Source organism: Suillus subaureus (genome assembly GCF_016647635.1).
Source record: "Suillus subaureus strain MN1 chromosome Unknown BJ212scaffold_87, whole genome shotgun sequence".
Lineage (NCBI taxonomy): Eukaryota > Fungi > Basidiomycota > Agaricomycetes > Boletales > Suillaceae > Suillus > Suillus subaureus.
Window position 1 is genome coordinate 43,398 of NW_024538643.1, and position 26,496 is coordinate 69,893.

General features: G+C 48.2%; 8 protein-coding genes across 8 annotated transcripts; 4 read left to right on the top strand and 4 right to left on the bottom strand.

The window, feature by feature from the left end:
• Window positions 1-348: 348 nt before the first annotated feature.
• BJ212DRAFT_1591348 (uncharacterized protein) lies at window positions 349-1,820 on the bottom strand (the record flags this gene model as incomplete). Its single annotated transcript, XM_041342515.1, has 8 exons — window positions 1,570-1,820; window positions 1,189-1,501; window positions 997-1,126; window positions 895-949; window positions 769-834; window positions 704-715; window positions 519-656; window positions 349-462 (listed from the first exon to the last, which is right to left on the bottom strand). Coding segments are annotated over exons 2-8 (768 nt in total), but the record flags the coding sequence as incomplete, so codon positions are not given.
• A 106-nt stretch (window positions 1,821-1,926) lies between these two features.
• Window positions 1,927-3,380, top strand: BJ212DRAFT_1571223 (uncharacterized protein). Its single transcript, XM_041342066.1, has 6 exons — window positions 1,927-2,153; window positions 2,208-2,492; window positions 2,555-2,592; window positions 2,640-2,920; window positions 2,944-2,957; window positions 3,011-3,380. The coding sequence occupies exons 1-6, from the start codon at window positions 1,971-1,973 to the stop codon at window positions 3,260-3,262; spliced, it is 1,053 nt and encodes a 350-aa protein (XP_041186154.1). The 5' UTR covers window positions 1,927-1,970; the 3' UTR covers window positions 3,263-3,380.
• A 175-nt stretch (window positions 3,381-3,555) lies between these two features.
• Window positions 3,556-5,707, bottom strand: BJ212DRAFT_1487541 (FAD binding domain-containing protein; the record flags this gene model as incomplete). The annotated part of the gene is made up of 11 exons (XM_041341290.1): window positions 3,556-4,245; window positions 4,294-4,320; window positions 4,372-4,396; window positions 4,450-4,459; window positions 4,513-4,568; window positions 4,624-4,780; window positions 4,854-4,964; window positions 5,020-5,221; window positions 5,286-5,444; window positions 5,502-5,621; window positions 5,678-5,707. The coding sequence occupies 11 exons, from the start codon at window positions 5,705-5,707 to the stop codon at window positions 3,556-3,558; spliced, it is 1,587 nt and encodes a 528-aa protein (XP_041186155.1).
• A 6,545-nt stretch (window positions 5,708-12,252) lies between these two features.
• On the top strand, window positions 12,253-12,910 carry BJ212DRAFT_1398492 (uncharacterized protein). Its single transcript, XM_041337273.1, has one exon. It carries the CDS (start codon window positions 12,352-12,354, stop codon window positions 12,721-12,723), a length of 372 nt encoding a protein of 123 aa, XP_041186156.1. The 5' UTR covers window positions 12,253-12,351; the 3' UTR covers window positions 12,724-12,910.
• Window positions 12,911-23,727: 10,817 nt separating this feature from the next.
• Window positions 23,728-24,335, bottom strand: BJ212DRAFT_1044013 (uncharacterized protein). The gene is made up of 3 exons (XM_041328919.1): window positions 24,205-24,335; window positions 23,826-24,143; window positions 23,728-23,774 (listed from the first exon to the last, which is right to left on the bottom strand). Exons 1-2 carry the CDS (start codon window positions 24,214-24,216, stop codon window positions 23,829-23,831), a joined length of 327 nt encoding a protein of 108 aa, XP_041186157.1. The 5' UTR covers window positions 24,217-24,335; the 3' UTR covers window positions 23,728-23,774; window positions 23,826-23,828.
• An 85-nt stretch (window positions 24,336-24,420) lies between these two features.
• BJ212DRAFT_1398525 (thioredoxin-like protein) lies at window positions 24,421-25,450 on the top strand. Its single transcript, XM_041337274.1, has 4 exons — window positions 24,421-24,549; window positions 24,603-24,871; window positions 24,926-24,996; window positions 25,047-25,450. The coding sequence occupies exons 1-4, from the start codon at window positions 24,523-24,525 to the stop codon at window positions 25,115-25,117; spliced, it is 438 nt and encodes a 145-aa protein (XP_041186158.1). The 5' UTR covers window positions 24,421-24,522; the 3' UTR covers window positions 25,118-25,450.
• BJ212DRAFT_1286253 (uncharacterized protein) lies at window positions 25,302-25,454 on the bottom strand (the record flags this gene model as incomplete). Its single annotated transcript, XM_041331929.1, has 1 exon — window positions 25,302-25,454. A coding segment is annotated over one exon (153 nt), but the record flags the coding sequence as incomplete, so codon positions are not given.
• Window positions 25,455-25,776: 322 nt separating this feature from the next.
• On the top strand, window positions 25,777-26,096 carry BJ212DRAFT_1235785 (microtubule associated-domain-containing protein; the record flags this gene model as incomplete). Its single annotated transcript, XM_041329534.1, has 2 exons — window positions 25,777-25,848; window positions 25,899-26,096. Coding segments are annotated over 2 exons (270 nt in total), but the record flags the coding sequence as incomplete, so codon positions are not given.
• Between the last annotated feature and the right edge of the window lie 400 nt (window positions 26,097-26,496).

Here is a 26,496-nt window from a genome sequence, read left to right on the forward strand (position 1 = left end):
CTGACGCTGTAAACTTTGAAAACGGAAAAGGTTGCGCATAACCAGGGGTAGATAGCAACCTAGACTAGCTGGAAGTTGCATTGAACATATACAATTGCGGCACATCCTATGAGGTGGCCGGGATCCCATCACGAATGCCATGACTTTCTGGCCATGCAGGACCCAGGAATATCCGATCAATGAGACATAAAGCACGCACTACAGGTTGTGAATCCTTAACACTGAGGTGGCTTATTGGTATCAGTAAGCCCACCAGAGCCGACCCCTATCATCATCATTAGATATCGCGGGGTGATGTCGGCAGCAAACACGACGAACCTCCATCCACACTGCTGTTAATGGTTGTTCCTGTCAGTTCCGAATCAAATGATACCACACTGTGGTTGTAAACATTATAATGATTAAGGACGACTGTGCAGGTAGAGCAAGGGGACGGCGGTCTGTATGAGGTTGACGCTCTGACTGAGGTATTAAGAAGCCTCTTAGGTGGTGCCATGGGCGACAACTTAGAAACACACTGGTTCGATCATCTTCTTCATCTTCTTCGCCGGAGTTCGCGAATTGATTCAGCGTCGCAAGGACTTCGTCGGCTTCTGATTCAGTATGTACATCCACACTGAAGCCTTGGATGGTTGCATTTGGAGGAAGATCTCTGACTAATTCACTGTGTGAAATAAGACGCAGAGAAAGAAGCTGCACCAACCTGAAATATTGCCTTGATGCAAAGGAGTTTAGTGCTCTCCCATAAAATGTAGAGAGTATGCGTACCATCTACCACATCACGCGGACTCTCCTCACAAACAGAGACATCACCTTCTGCAGAGCCTCTGGGACCTGAAGCCGACCAACAGATTGACGTCAGCAAGAAGAAATTGATCTTTCAGTATGATATACCGAGGATGTCATGCGTATCCGGCAGCAATCGTCGAACTAGGTCTTCCGAAGTTCTCTGTGCTGCTATTTAGCTGCAACCTAAGATGCGACTAGTCACCTTACTTTGATAGCCTTAAAATTCCGATACGTGATCTTATAAAAGTGCTTGGCATCCGATCGGACAAAAAGATTAATAAGGAACCGGCGAAAAGATTTCTTCTGCCCTAAAAGTTGGTCCCTGAGACGCACCAAGCTGTGGATAATGAATGGATAAGGAATGAGGAATGCTATCAGGCTGGTGAAAGCGGAACCTACTCGTCATATTGAGCCCGATTAATGATGTACGCTTCGTGGTACGCTTGTTTCTCGCTGTCTGGGAGTTGTGGGGATTCCAACAATTTAGCAAGCTCTTTCAAGGCTACCAGCGATAATTGTAGATAGTGGTCGCCCTTTTCTTCAGCTGTCTGGCCTTTAAGCTCGATAACGGTCCCAGGCAAGTTCGTATATTGACTTGCAAGACCTAGGTCCGCGGTTATGCGAACTCTCGTGCTAGATTTGGGGGGATTCATGTGTGAGTGTCGAAAATGATCAGGAGCTGGTGTAAAGTTTCGCGCCAACTTGAACTGGCCTGATTATATACAGACGATTGTGAGACCAGTAAAAAAGGACAAGGACAGAGTTCAAGGAGACGCCAACCTGATATATGTGACACTGATAAGTCCCAGCTCCCGGAAAGATTATGGGATGATTATGGTTACTGATTAGACAAAAATGACTACTTAGCCTTGACTTGGCCTAGCAAATCATGTAATCCCCGGGGAACTGCGAAAAAGCGATGTAATAGAATTTCCCATCCCTCGGATGGAAGCTTCCTATCACGGTACTTTGCAAAGAATACTAAGTAGTAAGTACTGTCACGGCTGAGTGTACTTAACTTACAATCGTGCTTTACGTACATAGCTAAGAAGAGTAATTCTCTATTAATAAGTCCGCGAAGCCGGAGTTCGAAGTTATTTACCCGTGCGGCAAGTGTACATGTGTTCTCAGGGTTCGCGTCCTGCCTTTAATTCGCACCACGCCCAGGCAATTTTTTGAAGATGACCTCAATATCTGCAGCTCAGTCCCATCTCACTGAAAATGAGATTTGGTGGAGGGACCACTACAATTTCCTCAACGAAAAGGGCTACAAGCTACGGAATCGCTACAGTCCGGACTGGGTGCCCTCTTGGGCGAACACAAACAAAGCTTCCATAAATTGCGAGGATGGAGTCAGGTCGCCGGTAGGTGCTGTATACCTTGTCACTAGTGTTTCTCATTCGCCATATATCCTCCAGCACTATCGCCTGCTGGATGCACAGCGTACTCGTGATGGCGTTCGTGTGTCACTGAAATCTATAGTCATATCGCGACACCCTTACGAGATAGAGATTGGTCGGTTTTTCTGTACCTCGCCTCTCAGCGAAGATCCAGCCAACCATTGCGTGCCAATTTACGATGTTCTGGAGGTGCCCACCAATGGCGATCTTGCAATAATTGTCATGCCGTTACTTCGAGATGCTACGGAACCCTATTTTGACTCGGTCGGTGAAGTTGTAGATTGCATCCACCAGCTTTTTGAGGTAAGGTTTTGATTGACTGGTTCATTATGTCTTATTCCTTCCTTCCTTTCTTTATTTTGAAGGGGCTGCGCTTCATGCACAGACATCACGTCGCTCACCGGTACGTATTCAATTGCTGTAGTGACTTGCCTCATGACCTGGCCATAGGGACTGCATGGAGCTGAATATACTGATGGATGGCAGCATGTCCATAGATGCATGGCATCCAAGCGACCAGTATATGTCTGAAGACTACAAACGCGTGGCCAGGCATCGTACACGCACACAGTCTCCTCCACGGTACTACTACATAGACTTTGGTATCTCCCGCAAATATGAGGCGTCAAACACCAACCCATTAGAAGTACCCATATTCGGTGGGGATAAAGAAGTGCCGGAATTCAAGGAAGACAACTATAAACCCCGGAACCCTTTCCAACTGACGTTTGGTATCTTGGACATGCTATTCAAGAAATATTTCTTGATGTAAAGTGCAATAACGACTTCTCATCTTGCATACTCTGATTTTAACGCAACAGCACTACTCAGGTGTAGAATTTCTGAGTGATTTATTATCGGACATGATGCACTTGGATCCAGCACAACGTCCGAATATGGACGAAGTTTTTTCTCGATTCCAAGTTCTGCGTCAGGGCATCAGTAAATGGAAATTACGTTCCCGGGTGGCTCATCATGACGATAGTTCTCTTTTTGATCTTCTAGCCCACTGGGCACGTCGCATTCAGTACATAGTACGCAGGATTCCACCAACCCATACCTCGTTGTCATAGAGTAGACTTTTTTGTAACTGGTCTCCTATAATGCACGAGTTTTCTGCCATTAAACAGCTATCTTCATATCGATTGGCCAGAATCTAGAAATTTTACTTAGCCGCTTTCGTTTTCCAAGACCTAGAAAACTGGACATTCTGAAATCTACGCAAACATACGTAAATCGTAGATTTGCGCGGCGACATATTTCCGTAGAAAATGGGATACATACTTAGGAGTTTACTTGGTAACTACCTTGATTATATTATGCGAATGAGTTGTGATGAGAGGATACAAATGGAAAAAACAGCCCACTACACCACGCTTAAAAATATTCCCGAGAAATACTTCTTCACCCCTTCTACACCATGTACGATCGCCCCAATCACCCCGTCTGGCCGTATCACAAACACTTTCGTCTGATCAGCTTCCACGAGGTAAGCTGAACAAGCATGGCCCTCCTGACCGATAAGAACGAGGTCAGCAGGAGATGCGACAGCGACGCCTGTTGCAGATGAAGGCAGAACGACTGCCGATCGCACAACGCTTCTGGCGTATGCCTCCAGTGCACCCAAGATTGGGGTAGCGCCTGCGAGACCCGACGCGAACACAAGTACTATGTGATACGACGGTCTGTAAAGACCAAAAAGCGTCTTCACAACAGACTCTCCGCACCCCACCTGCAACATATTCGGTGCATCAGGCGCCCTGTCTCCAGCCTCCAGATTCCCCTCGTCAAGCACCCCGTAGGCATTAATAGGCTTTCCTGGAATTGCAAATTCATCGAGGACGATGTTACTGAACCGGCAATTGATACCAAGCATGAAAAGGATGGGACTTCGTTGGGAGACCATGTTTTCTGTCTTTAGTACCTGGTTGAAAATCGTGGTGGTCCTCTCGAGCATCTCGGAGACAAGAGACAAACGCTCGGCATTATACGTCTCGAGAAGAGACTTGTCGGCGAGCCCTTTTTCGACGAGTGCAAGTTTCCAACCTAAATCGAACTGGTGTACAATCAGTAATGTCATACATGCTGCATCTGCAAGACTTACAGCATCTTGTATACCTGAATTAAGTCCCTGTTCGTGGATAAATGAGTATGCACCGGCATTTGATTAGAGCGCACGCACCTGACCACCAGCTGGACTTTGAACACTGGAAATATATAAAAATCAGTTTGGCAAGAAGGCACTCAAATATAGACATACTGAGCAGCATCTACGTAAACTTTCATCAGTACAGGTGCATGATTCATAAGTAGAACAGCATACCACCCACAACAAATCCTCGGCCCTCGCTAAGCTTGTTTACCATGCGGATATTGGCCCTAAAGTAAACCGATGAACATTGAAAACGCATCGACGTCACAAAATGAAACACACCTGTACTCGCTCACCCAGACGACTTTGTTGAACGTAACCACCGTTGGTAACAACGGTGCGATGATCTCCATGATTAACTTCTCACTCTGAGCGAGCTTTGTCAGGTCAACATCGGGAGCAGAGATCATAAATTGCCAGCCATCCTCGCCAATTTCGTCTGTTGGACACAATAAAACACTACCCAGCGTCAATATACATCTTTCTTCAAGTCCCAAGAGCAGAAATTGGACGCACCGTTCTATCAAGACCAACGCCATGTAAACGAATATCTCCCATGACCATTCGAACATTGTCTCTAGTCTCGCCCAAGAATGTAAGCCCAAGCTGTTTACGCACGACACCTACAAGCCACAATTCAGATTCATCCTACTGCATTTGAAATTGATCGCATCTAACTTTTAGCACCGTCAGCGCCGATCACCCACTTAGCATCGAAGGTCTCTAATGTGCCGTTCTTTGCCAGAACAGCTGTGACACCTTCGTCGGACAGCTCAAACGAACGCAGTTCGGTGCCCATCTCGACAGAGCACGAGAATTTTTCAAGGTGGCGTCGCAGAATCACATCTAGTAGTTGTTGACCTATCAGCTTTGGAACGTGCTGCAATATAAAAAAATCACCAGCATGTGTGCTTGAAAAGACAGCGGGTCTGAATAGTACGTACGAATGGTATCGTAGAAGTAGGTTCTATAGACGGGGTCATCGAAAATTCCGTTAGAGGTTCCAACGTCCAGAGCTTGTATGTACGCATTATGGGGGAGGGTTTCCCCAGGTCGTTGACTTCTGGGACGTCTAGAAAGTTGAAGAGTTCGAGGGAGCGTGGCTAGATCATGCATTAAATGAGACCACAGGGCATCAGAGAAGTGGTATCATGACAAACCCAGATTCCAGGACCACGCTGTCCCATGCGAGGATTGGAATCTTTATCGATGATGCGAACCGGGATGCCGTTCTGGAGAAGTGTTAACGCTGATACCAAACCAGCTGGCCCAGCGCCTACCTAAGAAAGAGGAATTTAGCTGAAGCGCAACCTTCCATGGTAGGCAGTTCACTTACGACTAGCACAGGAGGACGAGTGGGATTCATGTGTAGAGTGCAGAGGTTTTTGGATCAGAATGACAGACAGTCGCATCTTATAACATAGGGGACGACCGATCAAAACGGATGGGCGGCGCACGCAACCAAAGGTAACCCTGTGCCCTCCGAGAACTGTGTATCCTGTATCAGGATAGAAAGGAGTTGCATGTCCCCATCAAATGATTAGTCAAAACGCTCACCAAATACTCCGTGATGTCGACGAGACGGTTGCGGACACACTGCCACTAGGTGACTTTGATGGCGATACGCGAGGGTATGCGTGTCCCTTGCATAAGTTCGGCTTGTTCATGGTTCGGGTGCCGGGTGACGGGACCAAGTGAAAATGATGCGGTTCTGCCGGCCCGCCTGACCTGGCTTATGTGATGCGGCACCGTCACACATTCTAGGGTACAGATCCGAGTCATTTCAAACACCATGTCGCTCGAAATGAATTCCAAACACTTTAGAGATATCCATCTGCGTACAGGCCCTGGAGTGCTGCATTCACCGCCCACCAATTTTGCGGTGCTTGTCCTCCGTATTCCAAGTCATACTACATGCTTGGGAATGCTGTGCACGTGTGCATCTTGTGTTTGTATTGTATTGCCTCTAATCATTGATCTAATGTTTGTTTTCAGACAGCAATGTGAAGTATTGTTCCACTGTGTCAAGCCTTGACCCCACCTTGTCAAGTTTGATACAGCCTCTGTACTACCACGTCAAGCCCCAACTATGCCATATCCGAAGGCTTCGGTCAGACTGGGTCAAGCACTACTCATACCTCGACAAGGTCCCCCCAACATCTTCGCATGCCGCGTCACAGGCGCGCCAAGCTCAATACATGATCGACATCGTAAGCAGGTTTCCCGCCCTCCCAGCAGCTCCACCTGCTTGCGTCCCACCCCCGAGCTAACGCTCGGACCAGCCCAACACAACTTTCAGATCGTGTCACCGACTCTAGCAGAAGTCAGACAAAGCCGGAATCAATTGCACTTGCCGTAGGGTTGAGTAAGACCAATTTATTTGATTTATGACTGCTACAGTTATGAGTTCATTTCGAGTGTTCGATCGTCGAAGGCTGATCACTAACTGGAGTTATCAGGCCGTATTTTGTACCTCCTAGAAGTTGGATGAATGTGGGCGTAACTGCAGTACCGGGCGGTGAGCTACGAAGTTGCGAGATCTCAGTGATATTGACTTTGCTGAAACATCATGCAGGTCATAATGCTAACTCCGTTATATGCCATGTATCAGCAATTGAGCAAGGTGCTGAAATTTCTGTCGTGAGATTCCTGCCAGTCAACATCACCAAAAGTACAGCACTAGCTGGTGAGTGATATTGTAAAGCAATCTTTGGGGCGTATGCAAATTTGGTCGTCTCGTTGTCGGTCGCGGGCATGAATGACGCTACCGTGCTTGTTAGCGCGAAGACGCTTTCGAAGTTGACTATGTCTTTCACAAGTAGGGTTGTTGCAGAGCACGTTGCTTCTGAAGCTGTGAAACCACTTAGCATATGACTGAAGTACTTACAAAGAATTGGTCTTGAGCATCGGAAGCCTCATTGGCTAGACAGCCGAACGGGTTGCTGTTGTGCCAAGGATGTGCAGGGGATGCAGTCTGTAAGGTATTGTTTAGACTCCAACCAAATGACGTTGGGGAGAGAAATCATGATTACGCTTTATCGAACAAAACATGGTCAATGTCATGATGATTGGCACCAGAAGTTTATCGAGCAGTGTCGCATCACTTCACCCCTCCATTCTATGATACCTCGGCTTACTTTGTCTCCGTCAAACAGCGCGCCAGTCTCTTCAAGATCACAACCTAAGAACACTACGTCCACGACAGCTCGACGGGGCAAAGAGACAACAATGTCCTCTGCTATAAACACCTCCACGTTGAACGAGGTACTATACGGAAACAAAATGTCAACTGACGACACAAACGAAATCTGACGACTCACAAACTTCTACCCTATGAGAATCAATGCCAACGGATCGACGAACAAGTTATAAGCATTGGTCGAGTAGACAGTAAAGTTCTGGACGCAACGTTAGATAGCTCTCAGGGACACAACGAAAGCGACTGGCCATGATTGAAGCCCCTTGGCACGAATATTATATTGCGTAATGGTGGTGTCACAATAGCCGACAGGCTGATTTATACCGTAAGTACTTGTTAGCAGGTCTCGTGGGACGCCATCACACACTGAGTCATTTGGACTCGTTATCTTTGAAACACCTGGGGCCCTGTGAGTCTACGGTTTCTATATGCCTACCGGAGCTATGAGAATGAGTGAAGCTGTGGACAAGCTTATCAATTGCCTGAGATAACACGAACGCCAGATAACCGTGGGCCCACCTCGGCTTCGCGTTTCGAAGAGGATAGAATTCTACCACACCACCAGTTGCACATGGGAGCTAGCAATCACCGGACGACAGAGAAAGTCATCTGACATGCAAATGATATCTGTTTGAGCCCACGCGCGTCATTCGTTTTTGCATGATGGAGGAATGGTCGGCCGTGCAGGGTGCAGCTTCCCTGAAGGGATTAACAATCTATATTACGTAGTTCCATTTCGAGAAAGTCTTGGTCACGCGACTGTGACAGACCACATTTACGCGCCGTTGAACGCCGGCGCGAGATCCCACCTCTTGCAATTGAGCATGGGTGATCCAAACTTCCAAAAGCCATGTACGCTGGACCTGTCAGCACTGGACAGATGGTAATTTTTCTAACCGCATTAGAATTCTGGGTCGCTCCTTATTTTTGGCGTTACGTACATGCATGTTGAAAACGCACATGATCCCCAGCTGTGACTTTTATAAACAGCTGCAGTTGAACCGGTCGCGTCTTTGACCCGCACATCTTGATTCATGGCCTTTTCTCGCCACATATTCATCCTGGCGCTTGTCGCAGGATGCCTCCTCCCTTCTGGTGTCCAGGCTCTCTGGCCTATCCCAACTACTCTCGAGACCGGGATGACCGCCCTCAAAATCTCCCCCTCATTCTCCTTTGACGTGCAGATTGAAGACGCGCCGTCGGATTTACTTGACGCGGTTGCGGAATCACAGTACTATCTCGAAAATGATAAACTTGGACGTCTCGTCGTAGGCCGCGGGGCGAATGACACTACTGCGCTTGCTAGCGCGATGACGCTTTCAAACTTGACGCTGTCTCTCACCAGTGGGGCTACTGTAGATTCCATTTCTTCTGAAGCTATCAAGCCCCTTGGAACCCGTAGTGAGGAGTACGCACTGACGATTCCAGCAGACGGCTCGGCTGCTACTTTGACCGCAAACTCGACGTTGGGTCTGTACAGAGGTCTCACTACTTTCAATCAGCTTTTCTACTACTATGGAGGAGTAATTTACACTTTAATTGCCCCGATCGCTATCACGGACACTCCTGCATATGTGAGCAGCTATTGTTCACACTTTGATGTCAGGTGTATGAACCCATATACACAGCCTTTCCGAGGATTGACACTGGATACCTCGAGGAACTACTATCCGGTCAGTGATCTTCTACGAACTTTGGACGCGATGAGCTGGGTCAAGGTGAGTGCTTTCCTAGTATCTTGTCTTTTCATCTCTCACGAGCTAGACAGATCAACACTTTCCACTGGCATATCACGGACAGTCAGAGTTTTCCGCTTGAAGTTGTACAGTACCCCGAGATTACTATCAACGGTGCATACTCTCCTCAAGAAGTTTACACAGCGAGTGATGTCCAATACATCGTGCAGTATGCTGCTGCAGTACGTTCTTCCATTTATCACGGTCTGTTGTTCGCTGATGCTCTTCCCGCAGAGAGGTATCGATGTTTTGATGGTCAGTACCCATCAGTCAATTTCGATCATAAACACTCAATATTCTACCAGGAAATCGATACACCCGGCCACACCGCTATCATTGGGGCTACTTACCCCGAATATGTTGCGTGCTTCGACGCTGCTCCGTGGGCAGACTTTGCCAACGAGCCCCCTGCCGGCCAGCTTCGTTTTGCACTCCCAGAGGTCATGAACTTCACTGCTTCCTTGCTCAGCGATGTCGCAAAGACCCTGCCTTCGTCCTACTTCAGCACCGGCGGTGATGAACTTAACACGAACTGTTATACCGACGACTACCCCACGCAGCAGCAGCTCAACAGCACCGGAACGACGCTGAACGATGCTCTTGACACGTTCACACAGTCCACTCACGGTGCGCTGATTGCCCAGGGAAAGACACCTGTCGTATGGGAAGGTACGCGCTGTGTTTCTTCCTTTGAATGACGGTATTGAATGGGGACGGTCATTCAGAAATGGTCCTCGACTGGAATATTACGCTTTCAAACGAGACTATTGTGATGTAAGTAAGACGATATCATGACCCGACTCCGCTGATTCAACTGTGTTGAAAGGATTTGGATTTCTTCTGCAGATGCTGCAGCGGTGGTAGAAAAGGGTTTCAGGATCATCCAAGCACCATCAAATTACTTCTACCTGGTTAGTTGACGAGTTCTTCTACAGAACACAATGTTCTTATTATCATAGGACTGTGGTGCTGGTGAATGGTTGGGAGACGACCCAACTGGGTTAGTCTTTATATTGCTGAATGTACTCGATCTGAACTGACATGCTTTGGGAGAACAGAAATAGCTGGTGCGACCCCTTCAAGACCTGGTCCGAGGTTAGTATGATTGTTTAGGACAGCCACGCGTCTCATGATTTTTCGTTAGTCATATACCTTTGATCCGTTGGCAAACTTGACCGAGGCGCAGTACGGACTTGTTCTCGGAGGTAAATACAATCTTTTATCCAGGTTAAATTGACCTTTCTGAGCAATCCACAGGCGAGCAATGTCTATGGAGTGAGCAGTCTGGTCCCCAAAACGTCGACCCGATTGTGTGGCCACGTGCTGCATCATCAGCAGAAATTTTCTGGAGTGCTAAGCAGCCCACTGGCGCTGCACTCAACGTCACCGAGGCACTTCCTCGTTTGCATGTGAGTAGTGCTTCTTGATGTGGAAGTACTTAAATGACAGATAAACGATATAGGATGTCAGGTACAGGATGGTGCAGCGCGGCATCAATGCCATCCCACTTCAGCCGCAGTGGTGTGCGCTCCGACCAGACGCATGTGATCTGTATGCTTGATTTAGAACTTGATGGGAATTCTACTCGATTTTGGATCTTTTCACGATTGGTCTTGGCGTCAATCAGTTTGCTCCGTCGCTCAGCTCTCATTCACCATTAACCTGACTTATGTAGCGAAATGGAAGTTGACGAGATGTTCGAAGTGATGCACTGAACAACGAAGTATCCAAAATTTGGCAATGAATTTTATCTATACTGCGTGTGCATAGTCCATATCTTGACTGGGATTCTGAACAAACAGGTATGCAGATTGTCTGGGGATAGTCACCGACTACAATATTCAAATATCAAAGCGTATTCAACCCCACTCACTAGCTGAGCGATGAACAGTGAACGATTCGATTTGTTCGGCGCTTAGGTGCCTGGGCAGTGAGTTTATGGGCGCTACACCATTGTTAATTCGTTCTGTAATGCAAAATTCTCCCATCGCAATCGATTGCACTCTAGCATTCCACTCCTCTTGCATCCAACCTCTCCCTCCTTCACTCTTCCCATTCCTTCGACCCATTGTTGCTAGTCCTGCTCGGTCATTACGAATACGGCTGGAACGTTCAACGCAAGAAGCTAGCATCGGGAGAAAGAGAAACGAACGCATAATGAAGGAGGATGGCTAGGATGATCATAGTCAGAACTCACCTTCTTCGACTTGCTTGCTCCCACTCAAGCTATCTGATGTGATTTCGTTCTAAAGCAACATTCACATCTGACACTGTCCTATACTATTCGTATTCCGAGCCCCTCGCTCTGTTGATAGCTTGCGAGACTTTTCCCCGCGACTCCTTGAGACAGTGATACCATCACCTTTAAGTGTCTGGTACTGCATTTCTGTTGGTGTAAATCGCTATTGTTGAACTCTTGGAAAGTTGAACAGGGCAAGCCAGTGATAAGTTGCAGCTAGTGGAAGGCCGTCAAACAGGTTAAAATTTCTGCTATCATGTGCCAGCATGAACGCAAGCTCGATTGATTCATTGCAACTTGCAAGTCAACCTATGATTACAACACCCGGTATCCGATATCCAAGTCCCACGTAGGCAATGATGTCCTTGTGTAATTTACATAAAACCGAGAACAGATGAGCTGTCCCTGCTACCCGACAGGATTCGTTGGTGTACGCGGCTTGACTCTGTAACTCTGTGTTATCCATTGCTCGACTGGGCATCATGGAAGCACCTCTCCTACCTACCTACCCTTCTCAGTCTGTTAATTCAGCAAGATTGCAGGGACCCTCCTTCGCTGTTGGAACAGGATATCTTCAATTTCTCACCATTTCGTAACATTACGACTCTTTTCTTCCACCTGTACAGTGCTGAATACATCATCAAAGTCATGCAACACTTGCAATTCCCCTCTCTGAAAGAATCTCCATTTGGTCTTTTGACGACGAATCCGTGCAACCCCTAGACACCACTTCGACAGTAATTCCGCATCTCCTTTGCTTCACACAGCTCCGAACTCTGCAGCTCGTGTTTTTACATTCCTGCATCTATCTGGAAAATTACATTCTCTTGGAGGCTATGTCTGCTTGGCCGCACATCCACACTCTGGAAATCAGAGACTCAGGTCTTCGTCCTTCTTCAGTCTCATTCCATGGGTTATTCACAGCGCTCCGTCTATGTCTACGATTGCATACACTGCAAGTTGCAATCAATACTGCAACTATCGACATCGATCCTGATGATGAGCCAACACAACATACCTCCCTACGAACATTGGAATTGGAGGCATCCGATTTTCCAATAGCAAATGCTGAAACTCTCGCTCGCATCATTTTTTCCTGGCTCCCTTGTGTCGACCAAGTTGTAAGCATGGATGGGAATTGGGACGAAGTCAACACCCATCTCACATCTTTGAAAGCTATTGCGCTGTATGTCGCGGGAGCCTCCTAGAATAATTGGAATTGGAATATATTCACGTTTGGGAATGTTGTTACATGCCTTCGAGTTCTTTCGTTCATTCATTTTCGCTGTTGTGGTTGTTTTCTCCCGTCGGACTGTTAAACTGCTATAGTAGCGTTATGTATTTTCTCTGCACATTCGAAAGGACCTCCTCGAGTCGCTCAATCCATGTAATCCCATGTAATCTAGGGACCTGCATCTGGGTTTAGTTTTGTTATGCCCTCACTTGCATACCCTGCGACCATCGATGAATGCTGTGATATCCACCCTATGCAGTCCGGGTCTTTTGAGCATACCAATCATGGCATGCGCTCTTCCCGGGCCCCATTCTTCCCAATGAGTCCTTCACATGTTCAAATATTTGTCACTGCCCTCGGTCTGTGTTCAAGACAGTATGATATTATTGATCTCTAATGGCGCTGATCTTGTAGAAGCCCACGGCATTCAGCTAGTACACAGCAGACTCTGGCACAGATCATGGATGATCAACCTGATTCAGGCTACAGTAGAAGAACCGAATCGACCGCGTGTTATTTTCTTGCACCCTTGCATCTCGGATTCACTCGACAACTAATCTAGAGGATTTCAGCTCGTGCTTTGCCGCAGGCTGTTATGTACATACACCTGCCAGCTTGACACATCGATTCTAATTCAATCCTTCCCTTCAGATCAATAGGTCAATTATTCTCCATGGTCGAGAAACCAACGTCCATGCTCGCCCTCATGCGATCACCATAACGAATCGTCAAGAGAATGATCCTACAAAAGAAATTTTCAAGCGGTTCTATGTTAGTATCCCAGATCTTACAGTGAAAAAAGACCCCCACCCTTGTCCAACGACCGCAAGGACAGCCGCAATGATATCCGTCCACGCAACACCTATGCGCTCGATTGTTGGAATGACGAGAGCAGTCGCAGCGGATATTATAAGTGACCTGCTCGCCCTGAGGTAAATAATGAGTTCAACTTTGATAGTCACGCAACATCACGGAGACTGACATGTGAGCAGCTATGGCCTCTGCACTTCGAGAATGCACTACGTCCACATTATAAGAACCAATGGGATTCACCACGAAGTCGACCTATAGGAACCAGTAAAATGATAGGCATGGGGTGAGAGGATCTAGCTGGGAGGACTTACCCCCATCCCATTTGTGAGAAGGCACAGTAGATTCAACGCAAGGCCGATCGGCCCCCCAACATACGTCGTGATCAGCCCGGACGCCCCAACGGACAACGGGACCATGAACAGCCCTCCGATCCACGTCGCTCTCAAGCGGTCTTCGGGACACCACACTCCTCCGCGCTTCTCCCGCCATCTTCTGAGCACAATGTCTGATAGGCGGCCAGCAACCGGCGCTCCAACTGTCAAAGGTCGCGTCAGTGAAATATGAGTACCACACATTGTGCTTACTGAAGTTTCCCAGTCCATTTGGGAGGAAACACGCCCCGATGATGGCCTCGTTCGTGATTCTATACCGGACGCCCTGCACCACGATCAGGATGCGAGACGGAAGACAATTGTCAGCTTACAATTGTATACGCCAGCGGTACAAGGAGAACTGTATTGCTCGATGTGAGAATGCACTGCGCAGCCAGTATCGACGCACCAAAGTCACTAATGAGCACTAGACTCGCCGCAAGCATCTAATCCCGCACATAATCAAGGGTTTGCAACCAGTGAGCAACGTACACGGTAAATGCACTCACAACCGCAAATAGGTTTGGACTCCGAAGCAACCAGAGACTTCTCAGAGGATTAATCCATGTGATATGGATCCATCTCCGATGCTTTAGTTTATCGATACCCAATGTGCCGGGATGGCTCGTCTCAGGAAACGAAAGGTACAGAAGAAGCATCTCGACCAAACCCAATACACCAATGGAATAATGCAAATTGCGCCAGGACCAATACTGCGTCGCAGCACCTGTTCAAATAGATCGCTAGTGGCTAGAGTCTGCATGCATAACACTGAGAATATATTTACCTCCAAGAAACGGTGCAACAGCGAACCCCAAAAGTGTGGCCTGAAACAGTCGTGTCAGTATCAAACGGATAAAATCATTCAATCATCATGATTTCTCACACCAAAGAATACCCCGATAGCCGTTCCCCTCTCCTCTAATTTATAAATATCGCCGATAACACCAGCACCCAGGGACATCCCCCCAGCGCATCCAAACGTCTGCACGAATCGCCAGAATAACAGACTCTGCAATGAAGTCGACAGCGCGACACCACAGCTCCCAACACATAGAAACGGCATCCCCCACAGATATATTGGTCGGCGTCCATCTGCAGGACTGTTGTTAAGACTTCAAACACACATTAGCTCATGACACGCTATAGATGCACGCACAGAAGGACGAGTAAGCAGCCCAAACCAACGCCCCGACAGCACTCGCTAAAATCGATAGACTGACGGTCAAGCTGGGAAAATCGCTCGATCGCTAAATGTTGCATCAGATGAACATACAACACGCACCTGACGACAGCACGCGTCGAGTTGAGATCTTTAGCTATCTGAGGGATGGAAGGCACGAATGTCGATGAGACAAACGCTGATCGACGCTCGTCAGCATCGCTTCTGCATCAGCAGTATGTAACTTTTGACTCCCAGTACTTACTAGGCAAAAATCCCACAAAAGAAACGAGAAACACGATCCACCTCTTTTGATCTGGTGCGAATCTGTCATAAATAACTTCATGCGTAGTGGTAGCCAGCAGAGGACTTTCTTCTGACAACATCGTCGATCACGAGCTGAGCGTGGCGTACTAGTACAGCGGGGGAGAGATTTAAAACAATAATCACAGATGCCCAACTAAGCCCAGCCTCTGTGAAGATCTGGGTATAAACCTGCCGGCAAGATAAGTGCTACGGACCGGAAGAAGCAGCAAAACCACTCGCCGTGGGTTTAAAATAGCTCGTCGAGGCGGATCGTTGGTTATCCCTTGCCTCGAAGTGGCGAAGAAGCTGAAGCTTCTTCGCTTGTCTATCTTGGCATGTTATTAGACTGGGACAGCCCTTTACGTTAAAAGATAATGCGTTGTTGTGTTCATTATCCTTCAAGTTTCAGTCGTATCCCTCAGGCTGCTCATGGGGGGGTTCGCATGGAGTGGTGCTAGATGCTATGGGGCTCTTACCTTTTAGATGGGTAGGTGCGTGCAGAGGGTGCGCAGTCGATTGTTTTGTGGTTAACGGTGTTCTATGTGAAAATGCCGTCTGAAATATACATAGCCAGGCTTGTTCGTGCGAAATGGAAAGAACACGAAAAAAAACAAGCCGGTCGAGACGGGAAGACTTCAGGAATGCTGTCGAGACAGCCGACAACTTGATTAAAAGGGTACTGGTACTGAAAGCGAGAATGGATTTGTCATGTGTTTGTGTAGCTTGTCATCGCTATCAGAATGAAACAATAAGAATACCTCCTGGTTCTTCATCACTTGGTATATTCCAATGAGAAGACTCACGCGAACTTGTCGAACCAGCGATCAGCAACTGGTTCCCAACTGCGATAAAGACCATGTTCTTGTTTCTCCAAAACGTTGGCCATTGTCGCTATTAGGCCGCTTGTCTGATTTTGCAATCGCAGAGATCCACTGCTAAAGAAAGAACAAGACCTACAGATCAACTAGTTAGAAGAAAATGCTTATAAACGGGAGTATGAGATCTATATAGATGGGCAGAAGAGCATCCCTGTCATCTATGTAGATCCCAGACCGAATGGAGAATAATTTGTAGGCCTGTACCTTAGCATGGGTACCCATGAAAACTAAGAGAAGGACCAGAGTCAGTTCAAGAATACGGCAGAATTCTCACCTCGGACCTGCTCACCAGTACCTTTGGATCCATCGGCTTGGAGTTGAGAGTTGACAATATTGGGGAACGGATATCGAACAACAGTCGTTAAAGTTGGTGAGGAAAACGCTCCCTAACAAGAGGAGGGCGGAACACACAAGAGCTTTGACACGGTTTTGTCTTGCCGGCCTATATGATAGGCTCTTCTCTTTGGCATCGGAAGGCTTACCTCATCCATGGGAGCCTGAGGAGAATCAGATAGTGATCAGATGTTATAACAGGGACAGCCTTTGGGGTGGGTATCTATGTTCTTGAAAAAATCACCGACGGGTCTTGGCGCTCTACAGCTCAAGGTAGGGGTAGGCTGGTAGCAGGACTGCTCGATTGAGAAGAGGCAGGAGCACAAATTTCCATGGCCGTAGACATGGTGAGCGACCCTGAGTCGCGCAGACGATGATATGGGGATGGGCAACGCCTGCAAGCTATTGCCTATTCTCAGTATCACTCATGTGATTTCTCAATTCCTTGAGGCATGTATCGAGTGACAACCAAATACTCTCCCTACTGAAATGCAAGATCGACTGCCTGCGGGAGATTTGTGGTGGCGAGGTTTCGATTGCAATAATTTCAGAAACGATGTGTAGACGAGTCTGACGAGGGTTTACACCAGTTGACCCAGAATTTAAACACCGCTGCGTATGTAGTTGTTATATCGTTTAGGCCTGGCGTTCTGCATTAATGACTGTAAGTTATAACTCTTGGGCTAGTAACAGCACTGGACTCCCTCCCAAACTCGTTTCCGTGTCGTAAATCGAGGTACACTTCGGAATTCAACTTGTTAGTGCCGAATTGTGTCGATTTACCGGAATTTTCCAACTCGATTGGATTTACCTCTACTTCGGACATTAATGACCTAGGGCCCAGCCAGCACGATGGGCTCGCGCAGGACTATAAAAGCGCCTACTAGTACTGCTTCTGCTCGCTTCATCTGCTTTCCGCCATGGGGTTCAAAGATGCACTAGCAGATATTTCGCGTTATCGTAATGCATACACCCTCGCCCTGTCTGCATCTATGGGCTCTATCTTCTTCGGTTGGGACACTGGACTTATGGGTGGCATTTTAACCCTCGAGTCTTTCCAGCAGTACTTTGGTATCGATAAGTTGTCCGCATCTGGTCAAGCCAATTTCAATGGAAATATCGTGTCAGTTATGCAGGCCGGATGCATGTATGTTATCGAGACTATAGAACGCTTCGCTACTCATGCTATTTTCTTGAAATTTCAGCTTTGGTGTCCTATTGACTAGTTGGACGTGTAGTCGCTTTGGGCGGAAACGATCTCTGATTGCTTCGGGCGTCATATACATCGTCGGAAGCATGATTCAATGCGTTGCTGGCCTCGGAAGCAGCCAGGCTGTCGCTCTTCGAGTACTATACTTTGGCCGCGTCTTTGCTGGCATCGGGGTGGGCATGGTATCCGCTCTAGCTCCCTCATATATATCAGAGTGCATGCCCAGACACATCAGGGGGAGGTGTACCAGCCTTGTCCAGTTCTCTAACAATATCGGCATGATGTTGAGCTGTACGTACTATCCATTTATAGATGAAGTAACCTTGGATTGATGAATATGTGTTGCAGTCTGGGTGAACTACAGTGCTTCTATCAACATCCCATATAGCGACATGCAATGGCGTATGCCTTTCGTAGTCCAGCTTGTCCCGGGTGTTCTCTTCATCCTCCTTATGATTCCACAGCCAGAGTCACCCCGTTGGTTGGTTGAGCAGGAGCGCTACGATGAGGCCGCAAGGACGCTTGCATATGTTGTTCGAACATCAGTCGATGACAGCGTCGTTCTTCTTACACTTGACGAGATCAAAGCGGACTTCATCGGCAAGCAGCGAACATCTTGGTCTCCCAGTTCCGCATGATGGAGGTCACGTCAAATTGCGTTCGCTGCTCGATTCCTCCAATCTCACCTTCTTCCAGCAATGACTTGCGTACCAAACGCTATCACTACTTCAGCCCGCAGATCTTTGCTGCGCTTGGGATCACCAGTACAGCATCTGGCCTATTTGCAACAGGAATATACGGTCTCGTGAAAGTCGTCACAGTCGGTCTTACCCTGGTATTCGCTGTGGAAAGCTGGGGTCGCAAGCTGTGCCTCTTCGTGGGCGCTGTGGGGCAAGGTTTGTCTATGCTCTGGATTGGCGGCTTCGGCGCCATCCACCCCCAGAGCACTATTGTACCTGCGAGTTACGTGTCAATCATCGCCGTCTATCTCTACGCAGTATTTTTCTGTATCGGCTGGGGGCCTCTGCCGTGGGTCGCGGCCAGCGAAGTTGCCCCAAATCATGTCCGCCCAGCCACACTCACAGTTGCGGTCAGTATCAACTGGTTATTCTCATTCACGATATCACGCCTGACGCCGGTGATGCTGGAGAAGATCAGTATGGGACATTCCTGCTCTTTGGCGTGTGCTGCATGATCATGGCAGCGTGGACGTATCTCTTCTTGCCAGAAACGAAGGGGTATGCGTTGGAGGACATCAAGTATTTGTTTGAGGAGGATGTGATAGTGAGGTCTTTGGAGGACGCGCCTGGTGGACGCGTGTTCCTTGGAGGCAAGCGAGCGATGCCTGTGGAGGACATCAGGGGAGGAGCAGATATCCAGGATTTGAGTGACAGTTCCACAAAGGGAGATGAAGAGTGCATTGAAGTCTGCAGTGACCAGTAGCACTGTCACAATCCTACCAACTGCTCCGGCAGCACAATTGTTCTATAGCTTCCATGGTACAATGTCAAGACTCGTCAAGGACTCGTGCACATGAATCACTGATGCCATGCTGAAGATTCGTCGTTGGTAACTGTCGGTAACGATCATTTGATTTCGGAGTCATCCTTTTTGTGATAAGTTTATATGTTCAATACAGTACTTTCAGGCTCAAACTAGCGCTGATCCCTGACGTCGCCATGCATGGCGGACTTGCGGTTGGTAGAAAACCACTTCACCTTGTCAAACCATCGACCACAGTGGGGGAGTGGAGCTCATTTGTGTCAAGTCCCACTTTTTTAATGACCCGTCGGAAGCGTACGGGGTCCAACCGGAGAGATGCCACCTCTGTTAACTCATCTCTGCGCGAAGTTTCAAACGCCAGACCGTTCGAGTCAATCCGTCGATCATCATGACAGGTTCATTCACACGACGGTCGTGTCCAACACTCTCCCTGATAGTACCATCTAGTATAGGTATGGGGGCCATGGGGTACGGGCACGGTGTAGGGATGTGCTACCTGTCACAAGGTGCACATGGCCCGGGAGTAGGTGGATTTACCAGCAGGGGTTGATTCGATATTTCTCGAGACAATATTGCACACGAGATGGCGCATTCAGGTCGGCGATTTGTTTGAAGATTCGGAGGTATTTGAAAAATAGAGCATCTACAAGGGGTTTAGTGAAATACTGTCTGATTTGATGTTACGATCAGGAAACGCGTGCCCTCTTACGTCCGTTAAATGCTCGAGCAATCATAAACAACGCACGCAGCTTCCTTGATTACAAAAATAAGACGGACTCATTGGATATTTCCTAGTATATTGAAGCACCATTATTTTTCACATTAGAAGTCCTGACCAATTTGTAGCCCAACAAGTCTTTGATTTGGCTTCAGGTCAGGCACTGTAGCCACATTGCTTGCAAGGTCATATGCCACCCCTCGAAATCTAACGGCGACTGGCACTAACCTGGCCAAATATACACAAATGTCATTAAATAACAACGATTTCAATTCTGAACCGTCACATCCACTGACATATATCCACGTCGAAGTCTATGGAACTCGATGATGCCCTCAGCTTACCATGAATAATATCATCGCAATATGGTGCAGGCAAGCAAGGTGAAAATCGGCATCGCCGAACCCTGGTTTGTTAGTGTAAGTGACGCTCTCACGCCCCGGAGACTCCATGGCTGAAGATTACTCCGCCTCAGTGGCTGACTTACCCGAGGAGCACATCGCTTGTAATGATCAAGCGAACTCCTCTTCCTTACACATATCCTTGTCCGTAATTTGGAATGTTTACCAACACGTGGTAATAGCAGTTGCAGATGAACAGCTTGATCGATTCTCCTAGAAGCGTAGCGATTGTCAGGATTGGCTTGATCATCTCACCGGATTATTGTTATGTTGGCTAATACTTGTTCCAGAGACAGCTGAAATGGCGGTGAGTGCGCCATCGAGATTGCCATACGGTAAGCTAGCCGATCAGCGTTTACTTCCCTTCCTATTCTCATTACGCGCCATATCATCGCAGTGGTGCATCTCGATTGGATGTCGGATAACAGGCCGAGTGCCAGACACTATAAGATGTTGAACACGCACTGCTTATCAGACCCACGTTCCACGTCGATTCAGACATTGGAGTTTCACTTCTATCCCGCATTACATGATGCTGGAAGCTCTCACCAGGAGTGCTAACTATGCCGCTGGCGTCGTCGCAGTTGTAGCGGTACTCTTCGTGCTATACAAAAAAAATCGTTATCGAGCAGGAAAGGCATCCCGCTTCCACCTGGACCTCCCGCACATTGGTTCTGGAGCAACGCTTTACCTGCTGTGAAGTGAGTTTTGGCAGTGTTACACACAAGAAATTAGAGGTTGATGTAGATCGTTCACTCAGCATTGTCTATACGTTGACCAACTTGGTTCGAGAATATGGGCCAATTGTGTCGTTCCGCCAAGGTAGCCAAGTAATAATTGTCATTGGCACCATGGAGGTAATCTGCCCTTACCTTGAGCTTCCTCCGATAATGACCCATTTACCAGGCAGCCGCAGACATCATGGAGAAAGAAGGTGCATCACTGGCAGATCGACCTCGGTCCATTGCCGCGGGTGAGATGCTCTCAAATGGAATGCGTATCACCATGGCTCGTTCCGGAGAACGCTTCCGGCGCCTCCGGAAAGCAGTACACCCTCATTTACAGCCAAAGGCGGCAGAGGCATACAAAGACATGCAGCGCGAGAACGCGATGGATTTTATATTGGATGTGCTGAATGACCCGATGAACCACCAGAAGCACGCACAGCGGTACGTCACTACCAGGCCTTTTGTGACCCTTTCATGGATATGGTACCTCAAGGTATGCAGCATCAGTCATTTCTTCGGGTGGCTTATGGGAAGTCCGCGCCCACTGCCAACGCCGATCCCGAAGTTGTCCGTATCCACAAAGTCGTTGAGCACTTTCATGCCACGATCCTCCCAGGAGCTTATCTCGTCGATCGTATGCCCCTTTTGCGCTACTTGCCTGGTTACAGAAAACAACTCGATGAGTGGCATCGTGAGGAACTTGAGTTATTTAGGCATCAGCTAGGGCGCGTCAAGAGTGAAGTCGTAAGGAGCTTTCCGTTCGACAAACGTATGTCACTTATATCTTGTTGTATGCAGGATCAAAACAAAGCTGGCCCCTCTTTCATCAAAACACTATTGGAGAACACTGAAGAACACCAACTCTCTACAGATGAGATGTCGTATCTCGCCGGATCACTCTTTGGGGCGGGATCTGATACGGTAAGCTATGTAACTTATTTATCTACACAAACTCACTCCTGGTTCAGACCGCTGTTGGAATTACCGCCACTGTTATGGCTGCGGCGTGCCACCCGCTGGCTCAGGCAAAGGTGCATGAAGAGCTCGATATGGTCATCGGGTCAGACAGAGGTAATGCCAAACCAGAGGGGTACAAAGATTTTGATTTCTCAATTAATCTTGCGTTGTAGTGCCGACATTTAATGACTCAAGCTCGCTCCCTCAATTGCAGCATTCTTGTTGGAAGCTTTGAGATGGCGACCTATCGTTCGCATAGGTAAAATCGAATTTCAGCACGCTCCTCCACGATGCTGACATGTGTCCCAGGATTTCCCCACCGTGCAACCAAGGATATTTTTTGGGTCAGTGTTTTCATTTGCCGTAACCCACGTTCTCATTCTAGTCTGTGCAATCAGCGAGGATACTACATTCCCGAGGGTGCAACAGTCTATGGTTGCCATTGGTATGATGTTTCTTCACTTGGTATCATGTTGCTCCGTTAAGCGCGTGTTTTCAGGACTCTTTCTCGCGATCCTATCGTCTTCCCAGATCCTGAAATATTCAACCCCCAGCGCTGGCTTGATTCAGAAGGTCGCCTTAAGGACAATAATATGAAGTTCATCACGTATGGCTTTGGTAGACGGTAAGTCGTGCCGACGTCGGTTTCCTGACACCGATTAACGAAGTTCGTTCATTTGTCATTAAAAGTGTATGTCCTGGCCTGCACCTCGCAAACCAATCGCTGTACATTACCCTCGCACTCCTCTTGTGGTCTTTCCGCATTGTTCAACGACCTGACGCACCGATCAACACGCACGCTTTCAGTGATGCGGTCATTCCCCATGCAGCGCCATTTGAAATCGATGTCATTCCCCGGGTTGAGGTCGCGAAGCTGAGAGCGATGATGATGGAAAGGTATACAATTAGTGTTTTTCCTAAGTGTAAATCAAGGCACGGATAGTACATGAGACACGAGACAGGATACATGGAGAATATTACATGAAGTACCGGAACTCAGGACCTAGTCTCTACCATGCATTTTCTGTGCGTCTGGCCTTGACGAACCTATCAGTAATCGTCGCAGGTGTCTTTCCAACACATCCTGTGAACTGTGAACATGGAATATTGCAAGGAACAACAAACATCTTCTGAAAGAAGGTACCGACACCTCGGCGATGTGACACGGGTAGGCGCTACCCGGATATCCACCCGCGCGACGGAACGTGGGACGGATGGTACAGATGGCGGGTACCTTGGATGGTTCCACCCGCACGGGTACGGGTCAGACTCTAGAGGGCCCGCTAAAGTCGGGTATCCGGATTCCGCGGGTAGTTAGTGCCCCAAATAGGAAATGATTTTCGGCCGAGCCAAACTCACTACTTGTTACCCGAACTCCCACCCGACGTCAAAATCTGTTAGAATCAAGCTTGCGGAGATATGAATAGGTACCTATCGAGGGCGACGCCTGCCAACCACCCCACAAAGTGCAAAACCCTTCGCATTATCACAAGCGTAAAAATCACCTGACCAGACATTGACATCATTGTTGATATCGATGAGGTCGGAGAGCGTGCCCAGAGAGACACGGGCATGAGCTGTTAAGGAGACTGCAGAAGGGCATGCAGTGGCTCGGAAGAGAGGTTTCTGACGAGCATGAGGGGATCTGGAGTCCAGGTTAGTTGTGGGACTGCAAGGACTTCGATGATGAACAAGCCGTTTAGGTTTGGGGGTGGAGAAGGTGTGCTGGAGGATGGACTACAACGCCGTCTGGGTTTTGGGTCCGTGGACACACTTTGTTGAACGTCGTGCATGGTACCTCATATTGAGAACGTGGGCCTGTGGGTGCAGAGCATGGCATTACAATGACCATATCACGAAGTGCTAGGACTCGAGCGAAGATAGATACACGGAGCGGCGAGATAAAAAGACGGAGTGAGCACAGCGGCAGGGCACAGGAGAAAACCAACGATGGTAGAGATGCGAAAGGCGGCAAGTCGATGTTGACGCAAGGAAAGAGAGCGCTTTTATATTCCTGTGGCCTGAGGGGTGAGGTATGGTACTCACTACCAGGATGCCTGAGGTGGGCAACGCACGAAAGAATTCATATAAACGAGTGAACAAGGAAGAAGGTACAAGCTTCTTGAACCAGAACTGCCTCCACTTGAGGCAGAAGTTGTCAGTGATTGTTAGTCCAACACGACTAACAACGACGAGCAGGCTACTTGGTAGCGAAAATTGAAGTTGCGGTAAAATCTGGAAGAATGCCGAGAACGTTTTTGGATAGCCAAATTAAGCCAAGCCTACGGTACTTTCAAATTTCCGGTATACATGATTATTCAGAATTACCAGTGACTTGAACTTCCACCTGTTTTGCGCGTCGAGCCAACAGCAGTCATCATCTCGCTCCCAATATGTTCCAAAGCGCACTTCGTACATCTGTATGTCTTTCCATTAGTCGTACTCACTCCGTGCATTATAACCTTTTCGTCAGCTTTCACTCCACAGGAGCACTGTTTCCAGCTGTCTAAGGTCACAAACGTTCCGTCGATTTCTATCGCAAGAGTCTCGCGCAAAAATACAGTCTGCAGTGACCGAATACCCTGTGGTACTGTTTATGAAGGGCAACCCAGAGCAGCCTATGTGCGGTTTTTCACGAGGGGTCGTGAAGATCCTCAGCGCTTTCGACATTCCACCTGAAAAGTTCAAGACATATAATGTCCTCGAGGATTTGGAGCTGAGGACCGGAATTAAAGAATTCTCGTAAGTTATGCTTCATTTGACATTGTCACCGAGCCTCAGGCGCTTCTCTCGCAGGGAATGGCCAACCATCCCACAACTGTATGTGAATGGGGAATTTGTAGGTGGGAGCGACATTGCTTTAAGCAGTGAGTCGAGGTCGCATTGCCGCATATATTTCAAACTCAAATTTTCAAAGTGTTTCAATCGGGAGAGTTGGAAACGCTCCTTGAGCAGCATGGGGTGATCCCGAAGGTATCGGAAAGTTGAGACTGTACATGCACCATACCCTCCACAGGTACAGGTACATACGTGCACCAACCCGTCAATCTTACGGCTTTTGGGAAACACCGCGGGTAGATTGTCAAGAGTGTATTAACAACAATCTAATAAATATCACTACTTTTCCTTGTTGTCCTCCTCGACTTCGACTTCGTTCAGAGACTAGAAGGTCCTATATGGTCGGAAGACCACTTCTGTTCCAGGCTCCGAGGTAGAGAAAGGCACGAATTGTTGACCGTGCGAGTCGGTTGCGAGTAAAGTGAAGGAGCTGCCGGTCCTGCGAGAAGGCACGTTCAACCGCAGTCGATGCTACTGAGCGAGATAATAAGTACTGAGTACTGATTGATTGAAAGAGAATTTGAGGGTGGTATATCCGGGACAGAGAGATAGTCTATGTACGTAGCCCAGGAACTTGGTCTTTCTATAAAGGACAAATGGTCGTTGCTTAGTAATTAAGCTCTCTCCCTGTGCTCCCAACTTGCATGTCTTCCGTTCCAAACGGTGCAGACATCTCTGCTGGTACTCACCCGGATCTGTCACTCGGGTCATTCGTATCAGGTCCAAGTACACCCGGCAGACCACTCCGTGTCCCGTCAATATCATCACCCGCTCCCAGCAATGGTGATGGCCCAGACACACCTCTTCCGCGCGCACGACGTCCAAGACAAAGCGCACCAGGAGGGAAAGGCGCTGCTTTATCTTTAAGAGACCAAGAAAAGGTAAGCCAAACCCCGCCGCCCAGCTCTATCTAAACCAACCTACATAACAGCACATCGACTCTCTCAAAAAAGAAAACTTTAACATCAAACTACGCGTTCATTTCCTCGAGGAGCGTCTTGCCCAGCTTGCACCAGACCAGATCGATGCTGCTCTCAAACAGAACATCAATCTCAAGATCGAGGTCCAGCAACGTGGTCTTGAGATCAAGAAACTCAAGAAACTCGTCTTGGAGCTCGAGCGCGAGTTAGAGCGTCTTCAGCGTGGTCAACGCGCGACCATGATCTGGAGTCGCGGCTGCACGAGCGCGAACGCGATTTGGAGACACAGCTACATGAGCGGGAACGCGATCTTGAGATGCAGCTCGAGGAGCGCGAGCATGAGATCAGGGAGTTGAGGAAGACCCAGGTTATCATCGAGCGCAACGGGGACGACTCTGTAGATCTCAGATATGCACGCAAAATCGAGGATCTGCGTGGAGAATGAGGAACTTCGTCGTGAGCTCGAGCAGCGCGATCAACTTCTCATTGTACGCGAGGAGGAGAATGAGGCTCTTGCTGACCATGCTGATCGGTTGCAACTAGAGGTTGAGGATATACAGCGACGGAGAGAGTGAGAACATTGAAAGGAGTGAGAGTCGTGCTCAATAC

What these genes read in the sequence shown, in the direction of transcription:
- BJ212DRAFT_1398525 (XM_041337274.1), top strand. Translation starts at nt 24,523, where the DNA reads ATGTTCCAAAGCGCACTTCGTACATCT. An exon ending in ACCGGAATTAAAGAATTCTC is followed by an intron (nt 24,872 to 24,925) that starts GTAAGTTATGCT and finishes CTTCTCTCGCAG; the next exon opens with GGAATGGCCAACCATCCCAC. An exon ending in GAGCGACATTGCTTTAAGCA is followed by an intron (nt 24,997 to 25,046) that starts GTGAGTCGAGGT and finishes AAATTTTCAAAG; the next exon opens with TGTTTCAATCGGGAGAGTTG.
- BJ212DRAFT_1398492 (XM_041337273.1), top strand. Translation starts at nt 12,352, where the DNA reads ATGTCTGCTTGGCCGCACATCCACACTCTGGAAATCAGAGACTCAGGT.
- BJ212DRAFT_1571223 (XM_041342066.1), top strand. Translation starts at nt 1,971, where the DNA reads ATGACCTCAATATCTGCAGCTCAGTCCCATCTCACTGAAAATGAGATT. An exon ending in GCATCCACCAGCTTTTTGAG is followed by an intron (nt 2,493 to 2,554) that starts GTAAGGTTTTGA and finishes TTTATTTTGAAG; the next exon opens with GGGCTGCGCTTCATGCACAG. An exon ending in AGACATCACGTCGCTCACCG is followed by an intron (nt 2,593 to 2,639) that starts GTACGTATTCAA and finishes ACCTGGCCATAG; the next exon opens with GGACTGCATGGAGCTGAATA.